This window comes from Musa acuminata, chromosome BXJ2-3, assembly GCF_036884655.1.
Source record: "Musa acuminata AAA Group cultivar baxijiao chromosome BXJ2-3, Cavendish_Baxijiao_AAA, whole genome shotgun sequence".
Lineage (NCBI taxonomy): Eukaryota > Viridiplantae > Streptophyta > Magnoliopsida > Zingiberales > Musaceae > Musa > Musa acuminata.
In genome coordinates this window covers 44494120-44509478 of record NC_088340.1, presented here as the reverse complement: position 1 = coordinate 44509478, position 15359 = coordinate 44494120, and the positions used below count along the sequence as shown (strand labels likewise).

The 15359-nt window shown below is 41.0% G+C and overlaps 2 protein-coding genes across 3 annotated transcripts; both read right to left on the bottom strand.

The window, feature by feature from the left end:
- Positions 1-1065: 1065 nt before the first annotated feature.
- Positions 1066-3420, bottom strand: LOC135608578 (B2 protein-like). The gene is made up of 5 exons (XM_065101643.1): positions 2563-3420; positions 2362-2462; positions 2204-2287; positions 1491-1601; positions 1066-1400 (listed from the first exon to the last, which is right to left on the bottom strand). Exons 1-5 carry the CDS (start codon positions 3254-3256, stop codon positions 1356-1358), a joined length of 1035 nt encoding a protein of 344 aa, XP_064957715.1. The 5' UTR covers positions 3257-3420; the 3' UTR covers positions 1066-1355.
- Positions 3421-5251: 1831 nt separating this feature from the next.
- On the bottom strand, positions 5252-12305 carry LOC135608577 (uncharacterized). 2 transcript variants are annotated; one of them, XM_065101642.1, is made up of 4 exons: positions 12165-12235; positions 11994-12061; positions 7408-8398; positions 5252-6050 (listed from the first exon to the last, which is right to left on the bottom strand). In XM_065101642.1, the coding sequence occupies exons 3-4, from the start codon at positions 8355-8357 to the stop codon at positions 5576-5578; spliced, it is 1425 nt and encodes a 474-aa protein (XP_064957714.1). In that variant the 5' UTR covers positions 8358-8398; positions 11994-12061; positions 12165-12235; the 3' UTR covers positions 5252-5575. The 2 variants fall into 2 exon arrangements, with proteins under 2 accessions (XP_064957714.1, XP_064957713.1); XM_065101641.1 differs by having other exon boundaries at positions 12054-12305.
- Between the last annotated feature and the right edge of the window lie 3054 nt (positions 12306-15359).

The following is a 15359-nucleotide window of genomic DNA, read 5'->3' as shown; positions in this document are numbered from 1 at the left end:
GACCTTTTTCCTGAATTCCAAACCTACGGGGCAAGCTGTGACCCGACAGAGGGTTTAAGCGACACGGAGTCGACGTGCGTCGTGTGTGACGGGTGAAATCTGTGGGTACAAGGGACTGAAAAGTGTGTGTCCTTCCTCGGTGGGCAATCCAACAACATGACAAGTTTTGTGGGACGAGTAACCATGTGGTGCGCAGGAATGCCAGTCTGCCATGGATGTCTTCGCAGCATCGGAACAGCCTCTGCTAAAATGAGCGGAGGGTGAGGCACTCTCTGGTCCACACAAGCACACAGCATCATTAATTGGGAGAAGGCAAACGAGGAACAAGTCAGAGTGGCAATAACCACAGAGCTCATCAAATCAGAAGAGTTGCTGATTCACAAGTTACGTACTTCCACAGCATACGATGCAATCGGATACCATCGACCGACGCTTCCATGAATCGTCGCCTTGGTTTTGGATGACAATGCACCGATGTTTATTTATGATTTGGTATTTATGCTTCGTACAGATGGTGAATTTTTGATTGAGTATGTGTTCGATTCCCTCGGGATAATGGAGAGGGATTAGAAAAGACAAAAAGGATTGAATCGAATTGAATTGCAAATGGAAGTAGAAAAGGACTTCCTTCCGTTTAGAAACTAAAGTGGAGATCGACAAGAAAGCTTTCGCGTGGATTAAAGATTTGGTTTGCTGCAGGAAGAGGATTGGCCCGACTCGTTTATTCTCACTCCGTAGCGAGTGGACGACATGACAGTGTCCATCATCCTCCCCGGCATATTAAAAATTGATCCTTCTTCGCTCAGCAAAGCACAGAAAGAAAAATAATGCCAAGCGAGTGATAGATAGTGCAGAAAAGAACAATCTGCTGATTAGGTACGGCAACCTTTAGAGATCAGATTATGGATGATCAGCTTCTTTATTTACTCTTCTCCCACCGACGGAGACAAGAGTAGGTATCAGATAGTGAACCTCAACCGAATGAATTTATCTCTCTGTTTTGAGTTGATTTCTCTCGAACGTCACCGTCCTGCGTTGCAGATGAGAGATACTCGAATCGAATCGTGTAAAAGCATAGTGCGTGACAAGCCATTTATTATTCTCAACATCTAACGAGTGATGATCTGCATGCACTATCAGTCTATCTATCTATCTATCTATCGATCTATCCATCTGTCTGAAAGAAGGATCGGTGGCTCCTGCTATACATACCAGAGCACCGCACACAAGTATAAAACCCGAGTTTATTATCGTAACACACACGGTATTCTCTCGAGAACATCACCCGGACGGACACCTTATTTTGGACCTGCTAATGGAAGACATATATCGGTCGTCTTCTCATCACACCTTCCTCAAGCGTTGTCGTTCTCGGCAAAGATATCAAGGAGCTTCAGTGCCTGAAGAGAGAAAAAAAAAATTGCTTTGTGAGCATAGACTTAAATGTCTCATCGACCATAACGTGAGATCAGGGATGACGATTCATGTACCTCCTCCACGTTCAATTCCAATCGGAACTTGGGGCCATCGTAGTGGTGGAGTATGGGCCTGAAAGCGTCCTCCTCCAGGGGGTCATAGATCCTCCTCGTCACCACTCTCACCTAGTCAAAGAAGAACAGCAGCGTAAGTGACAGGACGTGCTATTATTATTAACTCTATACCAAGCAGAGTCTTGGGTAGTTGCACGTCTGCGTCCAAAGATGATGAACAGAGCAGCTGCTCCGCCCCACTGTCTTGGCCCCGAGATGGGGGTGATGTTAAATGCAAAGCCAACCGATCATGCCTCACGGTCGGCATCAGACTCGATCGTCGATGCAATTGTTTCTGGTGGTTGCAGATTCCCAAATTCATAGAATAATCATCTTCATTTTTCTTAGTTTTCGGCGATGAATGCAAATGCTTGGTATTATAACATTCGATTCGGTGTGTCACGGTCACAGTTGGGCCTTCAAACGCAACTCCGAGACACCACCCCCAAGTAGAGAGGTGTTTGAAGGACAAGAATACTACTGTTCCGGTGATTAGTATGGTTGAGGTCAGCAGATTTCGAAGACAGATAGATGATGCGATAATCGTACCAAAGATGGTGTTGGGAACGAGAATAGCTTTGGAGTTTCCGGATTCATTATTCCGTCCTAAATAAAGAGGCAACCATGGCATGAAAAGAAGATGAAGAAGAAGAAGAAGAAGAAGAAGAGGACACCTGAGCGGGGAAACGGGACTCGCCGGGGCATTTCTTGTCCTCCCAAGCTGTGGGATCGATGTTGGTTCCTCCAAAACTCGCCGCCTGCACAACCGAAACGTATCCACGTATCATTCTCAAGAATCTAAGGCAAACTTAAATCATACTAAACTTGGCACCTCAAAGATCCCGTAGAGCTGATGGGTTGAGTAGTTGTAAAGGAAAAGCGGCAACCCCGGTTTGATTGCTCGGACCGAATCCCTGTATCTCGATGGCAGACCTGACAATCACAAGCGCTCGGAATTACAAGTTGTCGTCGGAAACTAATCTTTTAACGTCGACACGCTCTCCATAGGAAAGCAGAGCGGTAAGGCGAATACCAAAGAGCTGCCTGGTGAGATTCTCCGGCATGGTTTCGTTGTTGCAAACGAAGATATAACCTCCGATGGCCTCGTTCCTCGGCAGCGCTTCCCCAGGCGGCAGCGTCTTGAATCTCTTGTCCACGGCCCCACCTCTGTCGTTGTTGTTGTTGTTGCTGTTGTTGTGATTGTTGTTGCTGTTGTTGGTGTTCTTCTTCTTCTTCCCCAGGTTGCCATCGTTGCTAACGTTGATGTTGCTCTTCTTGCTACTGCCGGGGCCAAAATTGGCCGGCTTGCCGATAGCTTTGTTGAAGTAGTTCTTGGTCTCCCCGCCGCCGTATTTGTAATCGATGTTGTTGCCGGTGAAGTAATTCCCGTTCTTGGCGACGCCGTCGTTGGTGTGCTTGCCGTTGTCGTCGACGGCGTTGTAGCGGTTGAGTTGGCTGTTGTAGTTGTTGTTGTAGGTACCGAAGGCGAGCTTGTGATTAGTGTATGTCATCTTCCAGGGGTTGGGGTTGAAGTCGGCCGACAGGGGGGCTGAGCTGTCGAGGTTGCGGCGGTCGTCGGTGCGCCTGGCGTCGAAGGAGTCGCTCCATATGCTGTCGCCGAGTGAGAGGTTGGAGAAGGTGGAGGTGTGCAGCCGGAGCTGGTCGCTGAACTGCCAGAACGAGGTGTTGTCCCTGCTGCTGTTGCTGCTGCTGCCGTGGCCCTCCATGTGTTTGTGCGTTGGACGCGACGGTCGTCGGGAAGACGAGCGCGAGGTGCATTAATATGGGCGTGCGAGAGAGAAGACAAAGGTTAGAGGAGGAGGAGGAGGAGGGGAAGGGAGCGGAGGAAGCTTCGTGGAAGTGGGGGAACGGGAAAGCGTGTGAAGATGTGAAAGGAGAAGCAAAAGGAGTCGGCGTTTTCTGGAACGGAAGACCAAGTGGCGGATGAGCGACCGAGTTGAAAGGGAAATGTTGGGTGAGAAGGGAGAGAGAGTCACCCATTCCTTTTTTCCGATTTATTCACGAATTTTAATGTATTTTAATTAATTCAGGATGAAAATGTATTCCTTAAATGCATAAATATTGAGAAGGGAAGTCACTATTCCTTAAACATATTATATTATATATATATATATATATATATATATATATTTAAAAAATAGAATAAAGAAGATCAAATATATATATTTAATTTTCATAAGATCTTGTCGACTTTTATTTATTTAGAAAGTCCAATAACGTGTACATAAAAAATAATTATAGGTAATTATAAGTGGCCAGCAAAATACATTTTGAAAAATAGCAATATATTTGGTGAGAGGACCAAATAAAAGTTGAAAATAATAAACTCTTAATTATTTTAACCCCCGCCCAAAATAAAAATAAATAAAAAAGAAAGGGGGTAGCGTGTGGCTTAAGGTTAAGCAACGTCAGGACTTGTAGAAGGTTCTAGAGATTTGAGGTATGATTTATTGTGATGCATTATACCTAACCCAACCATTCCCTATTGCTAGACAAGTCTATGGTTGAATTGTATACTGTTTTTACTTTCTTTTCCTCGATAGAAGAAAAAGGGCTACAACCAACTAACTATGACTAATAAGTCCTCATAGCATCCGACACACCACACCGGCATTTATAATAATAAATGCTTGCAACCAAAATTCGGAACAAATCAATGTTGAGAATTAAAAAAAAAAAAAAAAAAGTATTTTGCTAATCGTGTATGTGCTTCCAACATTGAGAAGAACCACTTGAAGCTTGTAACGTCATCAAAAAGACAAGATGTGCATAGAATTTATTTATTTATTTATTTTTGTTTTAACTCTAAACATTACTCCTCTGTGGTTAAAACAATTCTTATCATAATATTTATTTTTGTTGTTGTTGTTGTTGTTGTTGTTGTTGTTGTTGTTGTTAAAACAATGAAGGAAACAACGCGATGATTGATTGTATTGGAGGAGTTGGCAAAAGAAAGACGAGAGAAGCATAGTAGTAGATAGTTTAGGGGAGTCAAAAAAGAAGTCAGAAGCAACACACGTGTTTCCTTCCATGTAGTAGTAGTACAAGAGACCATCATCACCATCTTTCTTGCGAGAGTTCAAAACAAAAAAAAAAAAAAAAGTAGCATTCATTCACAATATAAATGAATGGGTTGGTTGCTAAGTTGGATGGATGTGCGCTATCGGTGGCGGTGACACAAAAATCCTTTTCACGGTGGGTGGGAAGAGGTCGGCATGCAATTAAAATAACTTTCATTCAGCCAATCCAACTAACTAAATCTTTTAATGGCGCAACCTCTTTGCCTGCATCAACATACTCTTCTTTAATTAGTATTATTATTCTTCATCATTATTAATCAATCATCATTAATCAACTTCAATCTAGATCGGTGATACGCCAACTTCATTCATGACTCGAGGTGGGGAGGCCAAAAGATGTGATGAGGATATTGAAGTTGCATAATCATATACCACATTACTAACCTTTTCGTGAGAGGACAAAACGAAAGAGTCGGTGGCATTATTGGCATCCCATTGAATTAAGTCTTCGTAATCAGCTGCTTGCCATCCATCCATCATTCACTTGTCCAACTGCTTCTGCACAATCACCAGCCCCTGAATGGACATTACAGAATGCGACCCTGAATGGATGGACGCAAGAAAACATGCCCCAAGCAATATGAGATCCCTCTGCATTATATGCTATATATATCACGAGGATTCACGCAAGCAGCATTATTATATCAACATAAAATTGAAATCTATGGTACACATCGCCAGATAGACCCATCATTTTTTTTTTTTTTTTTTTTTTTTTACTTCGTTCGTTTCGAGCTTTCCACCACCCTGCCTGTGCATAATAAATGCCCCTACTGCATTTCGGTCTCAAGATATCATATGTACATCAGAAACCTTATATACATCAAAACATCAATCACCCCTTCCCCCACACCCTGAGAGCCAAGCTTTCGCATTAGCCCATGGAACATGGGATGGGCCTAATATCCACATCCAGGAGAGATGCATTCCAAACTGCAGAAAAATCTATAAAGCAGGAGGAAACAACCATCCGATGGTCCAGCCGAAGAGCAACCCCATGCCAGCCAGACCCAATCCAAGAGATAATGCAACTGCATATTTGCATATTTCACATTTGTGCTTTTTCCTCCTCCTCCTTGTTATCTTACCTTCGCTGGATAACTTCCCCTTGGGTGCTATCCAAGGCACCACAGGGATGACCGTCGATATCTGGTGCTCCTTTATCCTGAGCTGGAGAAACAGGTTCTCAAGCTGCAACATTAGTAGCCACTGCTTGTATGCAAATAGATGAGAAGCCTGTCTCAACAATAGCTTGACTATATGTTCCTTCTCATCGTAAGCTTTCTGGGCTGCCATTTCAGCTTTCCTAGCACGGGTCTGGGAATGGCAAAGTGCCTCCAACAGCTGAGCTCTTGAAAGGTCATCCTCACATGTCTGGTTACGTTCAGGTTGTTCATTTTTCACATAACCTCCAGAGTCACTGCATAACATTAGAAATATATTCAGAAAGCACAGCATTTATATGAAGGACTCCCTTCTACGAGACATATTTCTACTGCCGAGAAATAAAGAAATGTTCATAGAGGAAAAAGAATAGAAAGAACATGCCATATTAGAAGAGACTGTCAACATTTTCAAGGTCATATACTGAAAAAGGCATGTCCTAATGGGCATAAACGCTAGAAGAACAAGCTGACGAAGATACACAATCAAGTTAAAAGGCTGATGGGATGGGATACCATGTAAAATAAACGTTCGAGTTTGCCATAGATAGGCCAATTCATTTGACGACCTCTGCATGGCTTTGGAGGCTCAAAATTATAAATATATGTAATGATTCTTACTATTAACAACTAATAAATGCTAGCAATATAACATGGATCCGCTGATCAATTACCGCTCTATTACTCTACATCGACAAATAATCTAATCAATCTTGGCATGAAAAAGTTAATCAATCAAATAATTTTATCAATACGAGTTTTTCCTCGATGATACGTCGCATAAATTTAGCATTGCGGTATCGCTTGTATGTCATGTTTAAATCAGCCTTACCGTCCACCGTGATCGAGCAAGAAAGAATATTGGCCCAGCGGAAAAGAAGCATATTACGTGACATGGATCAGTATAACAGAATCCATAATCAGTTTTGTATGTGAAATTAGAGAATATAAAACATTATTAAATGGAAGCAATATTGACATTGACAACTCTTTTTACACCATTCATCAATAAGCAGAAGAACAAGAGTGCATTAGTTAACGACAAAACACATTCCTTGGTTCATGTCGATACGTTGACGATAAGAACAAGTCATTATTCCCAATATTTCATGTTCGGCTTCCCCTTCTCATTTTATAATGGATTGAAGCTATTAATAGCTTTTCTTCTGTCTCTTCTCAATTGATGTTGCACTTCATGTTTAAATCCTATAACTTGGTGACAGTCACTATTTATTTTATCATTATTTTTTAGTGATATTGGGTGGTGCAGACTGGAATGCTTTGCTTCATATAATGATCATGATTCTGCTTATTCTGCAAAAAACTTTTTTTCCTAAGAATAATCCCCCTGACTCTGAATTTTAATTTATCCAGACTCGTCTTTCCTTGGTCTTCACTAGCAAGTGATATATGCTACAGAACTTTTATTTGGGACAGGTGAACTCATTAATATAGAGTGCAAACAGATAAGGATCCAAGGCCAACCGTTAATGCAAACCATATAATAGCTGGTAACTAAATTCAGGGTCAATGCAAATAGAAACACAACACCATGTAGTCACACAAATGTTTCACTGAAATGAAAAACAGAGCACAAACTAAATAGAGCCTTGCCTGTATGGTTTCTCTGAATCATGCAGCATATAGCCTCTTTCACTGGAAGACAAGTTCTTGTTGTCAGATTTCACAGAAGTAGATGTGTTACATGAGTATTTGTTGCCGTTGCATATGTCTGCATTTAGCTTTCTACCCAGAGATGATTGAAATATTCCACTAGTATCCGAATTCTCAGGAGCAGAAAGTGGGTCCCTAGTAACATGAACTGTTTGGCTCGGCTTAGGCAGATCACAGTTTTCAATATGGTGCAGTGATTTTTGGGCTACCAGCAGAGCCAACTCATCTTTGTCTGCAATACGCCACCATGGCTCAGAATTATTACCCCCAGCCCATGATGTTTCAAAGTACGAAGAGGCTTTCTCTGGCCTGCGCGAAGTAAATTGATCGACGGGCTTCAAATCCAGAAGCCCATCCTTTTTATCAAGGTAATTCACCATAGACGTTTTCGGCTTTAGCAGCTGTTGTGAATAGCTGGTTGTTGTCTTCATCTCTTTGATCCTGGTTTCAGAACCATGTTTCTCGAAAGCTGTTGATACCACCCAAGAAGATTCCATAAAACACACCTCCTTTTTAAGGACAAAGTCAACTGGCAAAGACTCCCCACCCAGCTTCGATTTTGGGACTGCAGTTTCCATGTTCTCGTCAGCCTCATCTTCTAAGGAGCTTAGCTGTTCACAAATAAGCTCATTCTGGTATCCAAAGTTGGGTTGCAGCTGAAGCCACCATTTTGTTTCAGGTGATAGATAGGCATTCGTGAGATTCCTGCTAAAAGGCATGAAGTTAGGGCCAGGGGAATCTTGTGCACTTGCTGTGTTCCCATTGCTTGAATCACTTTGTGGGGTAGATGAAGAACAGCAAGCTAATTTTGGAGCTCTTTTTGCATCTTCCTGGACTAGATAACGGTTTGCAGTGCGCTGCCAAGCAGCTCTGGCTTCCGCAGCTGCCATTAGTGGCTCATTTCCTCAGACTATTTGTTATAAATGTTTATCTGCCAAATACAAGTCAGAGTTCCTCAAAATCAAGACTATCAGAAGAAGCAACTAAAATTTTCCATGTCATGGTTCACAGCATACCAAATGTTAAAAGCATTAAGCAGGGACAGTTCAGACAGATAAAGAACTTTACAAGTTGTAGTGCTCAAGACCACCAAATATAAGATACATATATAACCTACTCAAACTACACATACAAAGGATAAGCATCATCAACTATGAAATGATACATAGGGTTCCTGATTTAATTTCATTATGTCAATCTTTCAAACATACAACAAGAAGTTATTATTATGACATCCCGGTTTAGTCCCACATAAAAAATGGTATAAATCTTTGATGAACTTACAAGGACTAGACGAGTTGAGTCTACCACCAACTGCTTGAACTTTAAGTATTTTGGGCTAATGGTTTAGGCTCAACAAGTTGATGAGTCAGTTTTGAATCAGCCCTATAAAAGTATAGCCCAGAACTAGTGAATTGTAAGTGAGATGGATCCTGTCAGAGGTAACGAGAGCAATGATGCTTCAGCTTGTAAGGTTGGTCATAGATATAAGCCAAATGCTCCATGTACTCCAAGGTTTCCCCGAGCAAACCAAAACATCGAGCCTCTTCCGATGCTTCATAATGTGCAAGAGCAGACTTGGTCCTCTGCTCTACCTGGAGAAGACTTTGTACAAGCTTCAGAAACCTCACTGAATCTACCAGGTAGTCCTGAAGCTTTGGATGCCCCTTGTTCATGGAGTTAAAGGCTTGGTCTGTCGGGTTCTGATAATAGACCCAAACATGAGGACTGAAGGAGAAAGGACATAGAATCTGAGGTTGGGATCATGTCTTCTTGAAGGGTATCTTCGACAAGAGGTGTTATGAGATTCGGACAAAATGATGTTAACTCTCAGATATATAGGTCCACTTGAAAACATACAAAAGATCGGATGCTTATAAAGTGCCTTGTTCCCGGCGCTTGGAAACATAATGTGTTTCACGTGTCAATGCTTCAAAGGTAGATTGTCGATCCATCCTAGATCTTATGATACCAACCTCTACAATTGCAAGAAGATACTGCTTATGAAGCAGTCGATCCATTTTTAAAGTACTACATATAGTAAAAATGCCCTAGCAACACCATACAAAGAAAGAAGTTGTATGGGAAAGAGAAGAGGATGTTAAAAAATGTATCAACATCTTTTACTTCAAGGTAAGTCGAATCTGAAACCAAATGTCAAGAGGGGGAGAAATGTAATCATCTTTATTTTCTTAAATTGAAAGATAATAATGGTGCCCACTTCATTACCATTTTTTGTGATCTTTCATGCCCTTACACGGAACATATTTCAGCAATTAGTATATATATTTCCTACTTTTGAATACCTTAATAAGGAATTATCTATTTTATCTTAATTAAGAATAAAAACTAAAATGGAATTGAACCTCCCTACCTCATTGTATATCCGTCCTCATCACTTTTTTCTTTTACATCAAAAATTTAAAATAAATAATCATCAGAATTTTATAAAATGTTAAACAAGTAAAGTTCATGAACTAGACCAAGTGTCTGTTTTCTGATTGGTTTGTTCCAGATAGCTCGCACCTATTCCCCCTTTGAAATGGAAAACACATACACAACCACTTTCATGACTCACCGTCACTAAAACTATGTAATCCATTATCTCATGCCTCAATCCACCAAAGGAAGATATTTCCAATTGTTGGACCTTCTAGCAAAACCCCATTAAAGAAACAATTGCCAAGTCTAAAAGAATATAAAGAAGAACACCCCTGTGGCCTACCCAAACCAATTCTGATATCTCAAGAAAAAAAGAAAAATAGGAACCACAAAAAACTGATATAAAACTGTACTGCATAGAAGTAACATTTTTCATTGATAAACCATTTTCTATTATAAATCTGTTAAGGGCAGAAATTGAAGAATAGATCAATAAAAACAGCAAAATGAATGGCTATGTTTTAAGAAATTATCAGCATATCTCCTTTTCAAAACAGGCCAAGTACAATGGAAAGAACAGTAGGAATCAAGGTATGAAGTACATAATATAACAATGATCACTATAAGCTTCCATGTCATCTAGATCTTACTAATGAGTTCACAAGTAATCTAGACCGATAATAGCATATAATGATCGACACTAAGACACAGCACAAGGAACTTTTTGTGGTATGTTAAGATGAAATTAAGCACCATTGAAAGCACTCAAATTTATTTTTTATTGCTAGTCAAGTAAAGGTATTAAGATCAAGATACAATACACATCAATAAATAACTTGAATCTGCAAATTTCTTCTAGGCAGCTCTTCAATTAGTGAATCAGCGAAACAATGACAGTGGCAAGGTGACAAATATGGTCACAGAACTTTAGAAGATTGTAATCATCAGACTCACCATGTATGTAAATCTATATATAAACCATAAATTAGAAGAAGGAAAGATCATTTTGTTTTTCTTTTAAACTTTTGCCTCTTGGAGGGCAAATGAACAATCATCATTGAGTCATCAACAACATAATCCTGACCTTTTTCAAATTAAAAACGGTGTCACAGAGACCACTTCACAATGACTAAAAAAAGGCTCCCTAGAAGTCTTCATAGGGCTTGACATTGGGTTGTTAAACTTACATGAAACAACAAAAGTTGATGTCAGATTCCTAAAGGCTGAATCAACCTACCCATACGATAAGGGGTTTCACAGAAAACATAAAAGGTGCACCGAAGGATGATAACAGTGTTGGGGGGCCAAAAATGAGACACTTGGATGATTTCGGATAGCACTCTGTGGAGCTAAAGCACAAGCTCAAATTACCAATAGGTTATGGATGATGACGATAGCTAATCTCTCATTCCAAAAAGTCTTTATCCATATTTTCATGAGATTAAACATCCTTCTAGTAGATAATCACCAATAGAAAGCTAGATTCAGGTCTCATATATGGAAGCTCTTGGAGCTTTCATCATACAAATGACGACCAAATATTATAGCACGATGCAACAAGTAAGCCGGGTGAAAAGTCTCATACCTACCATCATTTCCTGATTATCTACGAGGCTAAAATCCGGGGAGAATCAGTCACAGAACAGAATAAAACTCGCACATGGTCCGATAACCCTTTAAATTGAGCAACCTAAACTGAAAAGACCTAAAGAAACATAAAATTTCGAACAAGAAAAAATTATCAATTGCCAGATTCAGTATACGGAAATCCTAATTTAGTTAACTTCAACAAGTACAACTGACAACGCTTCACCCAAGAAAAGTAAAGAAAAGCACAAAAAACAGGCATCCAGATATTTCACGTATCATCGACATCATCGGCGAGATCAAAACAAGAAGATCAGAAGGTAACCAATCATGACTAGCGATACCCCTACAGTCACAAGAAAACCACCATCAACACAAATCAGAACCTATCATGACAACCGTCAGCACTACAACTCAAGAAAAGTACCAGGCAAGCAGGAAATCAAGAGAAATAAAATTGAGAAATAAAATCGCCACTACCCTCTAAAGTTTAGAAAACCACCAGGCAAGCAGGAAATCAAGAGAAAAGAATCGCCGCAAGGAGAAGGTACCGGAACCTGATCAGAAGACCAAACACCGGAATCCAATAATCAGGGATCGGGGACGAGGAGACGTACTAGGGGATCTGCAGTAGCACGGGAACACGGAAATCAAAATCCAGAATTCAGCCGACTCTCATCGCTGGACGACGATACATAATCGATTGTGACGCAGAGGACGGAACATGCCGATGAAAAAGTCGGGATCGAGACAGGTTGCTACCGCTCTCTCTATCTCTCTCGTTTATCTCTACTTCAATCCCCGAAATATTTTTTTTTCACTCGCAGAAAGCTAAACCTCCAAACTAACGGGCCGTAACGACCAATTCCCCGCCCCTGTTATTTTACACGACCCATCTCTTTTTTCCTCTGCTTCCCCCCTTGTGGGCCCCGCCAAGTAGGTCGTGTTGCGGGCACCACCCCCGGTAGAGGAGAAGGATTGCTCACCACATTTTATACGCTGAGAAGTATGTTTTACGAAGAATGCAGGAATACTTTTTCCTACCAACTTATTTGTCACCACCACCGTGGTGGGAACGAGAGCGATCACCGAGTGGGACAGGATCCCGGCGCACCATGCGGGTGTGACATGATGGATCGCAGGGATCGTCCACGCGAGAGATGCTCGGTGGCGATTGGATCGATAGATGGCGACGACGACGGCTTCACTTAGTCGAGCCTTCGCGAGTGATACGGATGATAACGGGGCCAAGCCCACTTGCTCCATCGACATCACACCATGGAGAATACGTATACCCGTAACATTTCAGACTCCTCGTACGTATGTTGGTTAGTCACCGGGCAACGCTGAAGCATACGGTCGTTCCAACGCGTAAACAATGTTTTAGATACATACATAAAATAAAAAAGACATAAAAGCCAACGTAGGAGCGTTTTCTTTAATGTTGATGTTACCTGTCAAGGAGCTACCTATGAGGACTTGTAGACAGACAGACAGCAGGCAGGGATCCATCAGGTTTCTCGGCTGCGGCTGACGAACTAACAGGATCGGTTTAATGATTATGCCGGGCCTATCATGATCATTAATTAAACTGACTCTTTATACGATCTACGTGTCATCCACCATCGACGAGGCAAGTTGATAAATCGACACTAAAACTGGAGGAGGATCAAACTAATTGTGTGCTAATCCCTTATGATTATGCCGGGTCGAATTGGTGTCAGAATCGACCCGCCACCTGAAAAGCTAATCCGTCGAAAAGCGGCAACCTGTTGGCAGGCTCACCGGCAGCTCCGTGTTAGGTAAAATTGTGAGCGACGTTGGGATCACACACAATTCCCAGTAAACAATGTGCTCAGAGGTGCTACAACCTGTGTAATTTGCTCTTTCCGCAGAGGCTTACGCGACAGCGACGAACACCCCCAGAAATTTCCTACATTGGCAACACGACACGCCCACCTAAAATTGTATTAGGTAAAAATAAATTGAGGGACAACAAGTAAGGGTTTTGATTATACAACAACAGTAGCACAAATTGCATCACGACTTCAAAGCAAAATTGAATCGAATAACAAATCATGCATTCAAAGCAACAGACGATGATGGCCTTGGATATGTTAAAAAACTATAAACTGTCGTGTGGTTCAAAAGCAACCCAAATCAAAGCTACATAACATGGGATCTCGAGTTTTATTGATCACCTGGACTAGTAGTAGCGATGGGTGGATGGATGGCTCCGATTCCATGGAACTCCTTGCGCGATTGACGATTCAGGACAGATAATAAATATCGAGTTCTAGTACTACGTATTTGACACTAAATCCTACTGCATAAAATTTATTTCCAGAAGAAAATACGACACACACACACACACACACAAAAAAACTTTTTTTTTTTTTGAGTGGCGTACAACTCTACATTACTAAGAGTTGGAGTTCGCGAGAGCGTAGCTCCTTTTTCATTGGAAGACATCCGTGGTTGACTAAACTTGGATGGAAGCTATTCCGGTGATGTCTCGGAATTTTCGTCTCGATAGTCATCAGGACGAAAATTCTCCCTCCTCTCAAAAAAGACTGTCAGGCACCAAGAAACTACACTAATAGAACGAACCTATGATGGAAGGATGTTGTGCAGAGTCGGCATGGGATTATTAAGATGTTTGATATTAAAGATCCAGGAACTCTCAAGAGACTCCAGACCTCCTCCCTGGTTTGACTGCATCACCAAGTGAGAAGCACTGAGAAACCATCCTAACCTGCTACTACTACAAACCCAAATAAAAAATGTTAAACCATCATCTAGTCCACCACACACTGTCTGAAAGGTTTCAACATAGGCAGGCGTACTAACCAAGCACACATTAAAAAATAAAAATAAAAAAAAGTCAAGTTTAGGGAAAGAAGATTAGTTCAGAATTGTGGAAGGAATAGTCCGGCATATGTCCAGGTCAAACTCAGAAATATATGCAGCACAAGATAACGTCAATTAAAAGTAATTGTGGAATAGCTTCTCCAGAACTGACCATGACATCATTGAGATTAATCCAGCAAGTCTATCTTGAATGTAAACACATTCTGTAGAGCAGAACTATTTCATTTGCTGGAGAGGAGTGAACACCATCATTTTGAAGCCAAGGTTGGCTTCGAATCCTCCTTTATAACATGTTGGATTATTCATTAAAGCATGCTGCTCCTGAACTATAGATCCAATAATCCTTTTTCCGAATCTTTTTCCCTTTTTGAAAATAAATAAATAAATAAATCTAACTAGGTCCATCAATTTGCATGTAGAGCTATAATATCCAGCTTGATAGAATTTTCCCATGGAGAAAGAGTACTTGGTAACCAAGCTAACTTAATTTAACTTGACCCATCCCATACAGAACTAACTATTGGGGATACCTCTCATCATGTATTTGTCAAACAAATCGAAAGAATTTCCACCGTCGAGTGAACGAATTTGGAGGGCAAACATTCACAGGAACTGCCTTCGGGACATCACCATTGAGTATTATATATTTCTACTCGTAATCTTAAATACCTAAACAGAGAGAATATTGGGAGGAAGTTACACCAAAAGCATCAACTTCCGACCTAATACTTACTACGCATGGATGTTTCCCTTGCAAACGCCGGAACTAGAGATTAACCACGATAAATCGCTGAACTTCCAAAGATTCGAGCAAACAAAGGGAGAAGAGAACATTCTGAAGAGATATAGGACGAACAATATGTAGCAGCAAGAACCCACAAAGATAGCTAATGCACGCGATTCGTGGAATTAAAAGGTCCTCGTACCTTCGCTTAATCGGATAATATATGATGAACGAAGCGTAAGATTAGAGGATTCTCCCGAAATGAAATGCCAAGTCGGGATTCTGAATCGCCAGGACATGAAGACGTAGGGTTTCCTGAAACAAATAT

What these genes read in the sequence shown, in the direction of transcription:
- LOC135608578 (XM_065101643.1), bottom strand. Translation starts at nt 3,256, where the DNA reads ATGGAGGGCCACGGCAGCAGCAGCAACAGCAGCAGGGACAACACCTCG. An exon ending in AGTCCCGTTTCCCCGCTCAG is followed by an intron (nt 1,602 to 2,203) that starts GTGTCCTCTTCT and finishes TTCTTTGACTAG; the next exon opens with GTGAGAGTGGTGACGAGGAG. An exon ending in TGGAATTGAACGTGGAGGAG is followed by an intron (nt 1,401 to 1,490) that starts GTACATGAATCG and finishes TTCTCTCTTCAG; the next exon opens with GCACTGAAGCTCCTTGATAT.
- LOC135608577 (XM_065101641.1), bottom strand. Translation starts at nt 8,357, where the DNA reads ATGGCAGCTGCGGAAGCCAGAGCTGCTTGGCAGCGCACTGCAAACCGT. An exon ending in GATTCAGAGAAACCATACAG is followed by an intron (nt 6,051 to 7,407) that starts GCAAGGCTCTAT and finishes AATGTTATGCAG; the next exon opens with TGACTCTGGAGGTTATGTGA.